We start from the raw sequence: 2,252 nt of genomic DNA, 5'->3' as shown, positions 1-2,252 counted from the left end.
AAGCACAGGTCACACGCACAGGCCCCAGTGCCACGTAAGGTCCTGCAAACCAACAACATCCCCAAAATGACTGCACCGCAGGCAAACCGATCAAACACAGCACCAACGTGTGATGAGGCTCCAAAGCACATTGAAAGAAACAGAAACGTTATCTGTGGCTTTCAACCATTATCCTTCCTCAGCACAAAGAGTTTCCTGTTGAAGCCCGGAGAACACTGCCCAACTTTACAAAGGCAAAATAAAGCAAACCTCAACAAAAGACAACCCACCACAAGAGCAGGACAACACAAACCCACGGCAGAACCACCAGCTCCGCGTTCAGACCTGCCACTCGCCGCCGCGAGGTACGGACTCTGCCACAGCGGAGGTTGAGCTGGCCTGCCGAGGCTGGGCTCCCGGAGACACACCACTCCCTTGCCCCGGCTCAATCCAAGAAACAGCTATAAAGTCACAGCAAAACAAAGTGGACTAATAAAATTCGTTCCCTATAGCGAAGGTAGCAAATCTAGCATGATGTTACCCAAGGCTGTCCAAAGCTCACAGCTGAAAGCTCCGAAAAACGCTGGTACAGTAAGCAGTACAGCTGAGTTTCATACAATCACTTTCCAACTGCATTAAGATGGTCATTGCCAATTAAACTAGCTGTCCTTGCTTTATTTCGTTCTTGACCTATTTGCTACGAATAAACAGACTGGTAAACATCACATCTGCAGAGGAGCTGCATAGGAAGACGCTAGGGAAGGTAAATCAGAAACACCTCCCTCGTCGCAGGAGGAGCCACGTCGAAGCTGGCAGAACCACCAGCAGTATCAGGACTCTGCGAACAGCAGTGCGCAGGACCACAGTCTCTGACTTCATCTCCTACCAGCACCCTGTGCACAGAGCCGAGACCAGGCTGAAGTCTGGCTGACTCCTAACCCTGCGGGCGGGAGCAGGCTGTTCTCTGCAGATGGCCCGCGAATACTCTTACTTCCTCGGGAGAGCTTTGATCAAAAGCAGACAGCAGCAAGAACTGCTACCAGCCGGACCGCTCGCTCTGCCTGACAGCGTCACCGTTAGCACCATCCCCGTTCCAGTCTCCCTGTCTGCCTGAATCCAGTTACACAACGGGGAAAAAAAAGAGAGAGATGTTAAAACCTTGAACATTTCTTGGGAGGGGAGAAAATGTATATGTGCAGTATGAGACGAGTTGTCCTAAATGTTTTCCTGCTTTAAGCGGCTGAATTTTAGAAACTCAGAGCAGAAGCGCACTGTTGTCACCTGGCAAGCTCCTCTCCTTCCTTCCCCTTACTCTAATTTCCCATACTGGCACTGGTGAGAAGTGTCAGCGTGCGCCCTGGAAGCCACGGTGCAGGATTTAACCTATGGGCAGTTCACCCCACGGACACTGACAGGCCCCTCTGTGGGTCTCCAATCCTGCACCCACATCAACAAGAAAGCAGGTGGGTTTTCACCCTGTTACACAGAGGTGTGATACTGTGCAGGCACAGCTGAGGGTGCTGACTGCTAAAAAGAAATGGGGTTAAAATGGGGCCGTGCATTAATCGCTTCCAGAAAAGACAAGACTCCAACAAAATTCCAACAATCAAATACCTCATGTATGCAATGTATCCAAAAAGAGTGATTGCTTGGAAGCAGAAATAGAAATCTTTCATGCCCACATCCCTGGTCCTGACCCACACCAGCCTGGCTGCCCAGCAAGCTGGCTCAGTGATTTCCTTTTTATTTCCAGCTCTGGTGGTGTGGGGACCACCACAGATCGTTACAACTATTCACCTCTTTCTCACAGAAGAGAGGCCCACGGGAGCTCAGTGGACAGCTCGGGGCAGGTGGCCCAAACACAGGCTGCGACCTCTAGCAGAGACAAGCTTTTTTGTGTTTATAAGGAAATTCATGCCTCAGGGCCCGACTGCAGGCTAGCAAGAGGAATGTCCGCTCCTCCCCATAAAGCCCCCGTAAAGCTGCCCCTCACCTTGAGGAGGACGAAGAACTCGAAGACGCGGCGGAAGGAGGGTGGGAAGAGGCGAGCGTAGGTCACTGCCATCTTGAAGAAGAGCGCGTGGAAGAGGCGATCGCGCACATTGATCAAGGGGTTCTGGTTGAGGTTGGGATTGCGGACACCCCGGTTGTTCCCCCCGGCAGCCCCGCCTCCCCCGTTGTTGTTGGCCGGGTGGTGGTTGTTGGCGTTCGGCTGGTTCTCGGACATCCTGACGCCTGCGGCCGGGCGCCGAAGGGCGCTGGGGGGCCCGACC

General features: G+C 52.9%; 1 protein-coding gene across 1 annotated transcript in view; it reads right to left on the bottom strand.

Moving 5' to 3' along the window:
* TMEM259 (transmembrane protein 259) overlaps positions 1 to 2,206 on the bottom strand; it is a 12,047-nt gene extending 9,841 nt beyond the window's left edge. Inside the window, exon 1 of the mRNA XM_009327001.1 lies at positions 1,973 to 2,206. Coding sequence (XP_009325276.1) covers positions 1,973 to 2,206 — 234 coding nt within the window. The remainder of the gene's footprint in view (positions 1 to 1,972) is intronic.
* Positions 2,207 to 2,252: the final 46 nt, after the last annotated feature.

This window comes from Pygoscelis adeliae, unplaced genomic scaffold, assembly GCF_000699105.1.
Source record: "Pygoscelis adeliae isolate BGI_AS28 unplaced genomic scaffold, ASM69910v1 Scaffold1277, whole genome shotgun sequence".
Classification (NCBI taxonomy): Eukaryota; Metazoa; Chordata; class Aves; order Sphenisciformes; family Spheniscidae; genus Pygoscelis; species Pygoscelis adeliae.
This window is presented reverse-complemented; position numbering and strand designations above follow the sequence as displayed.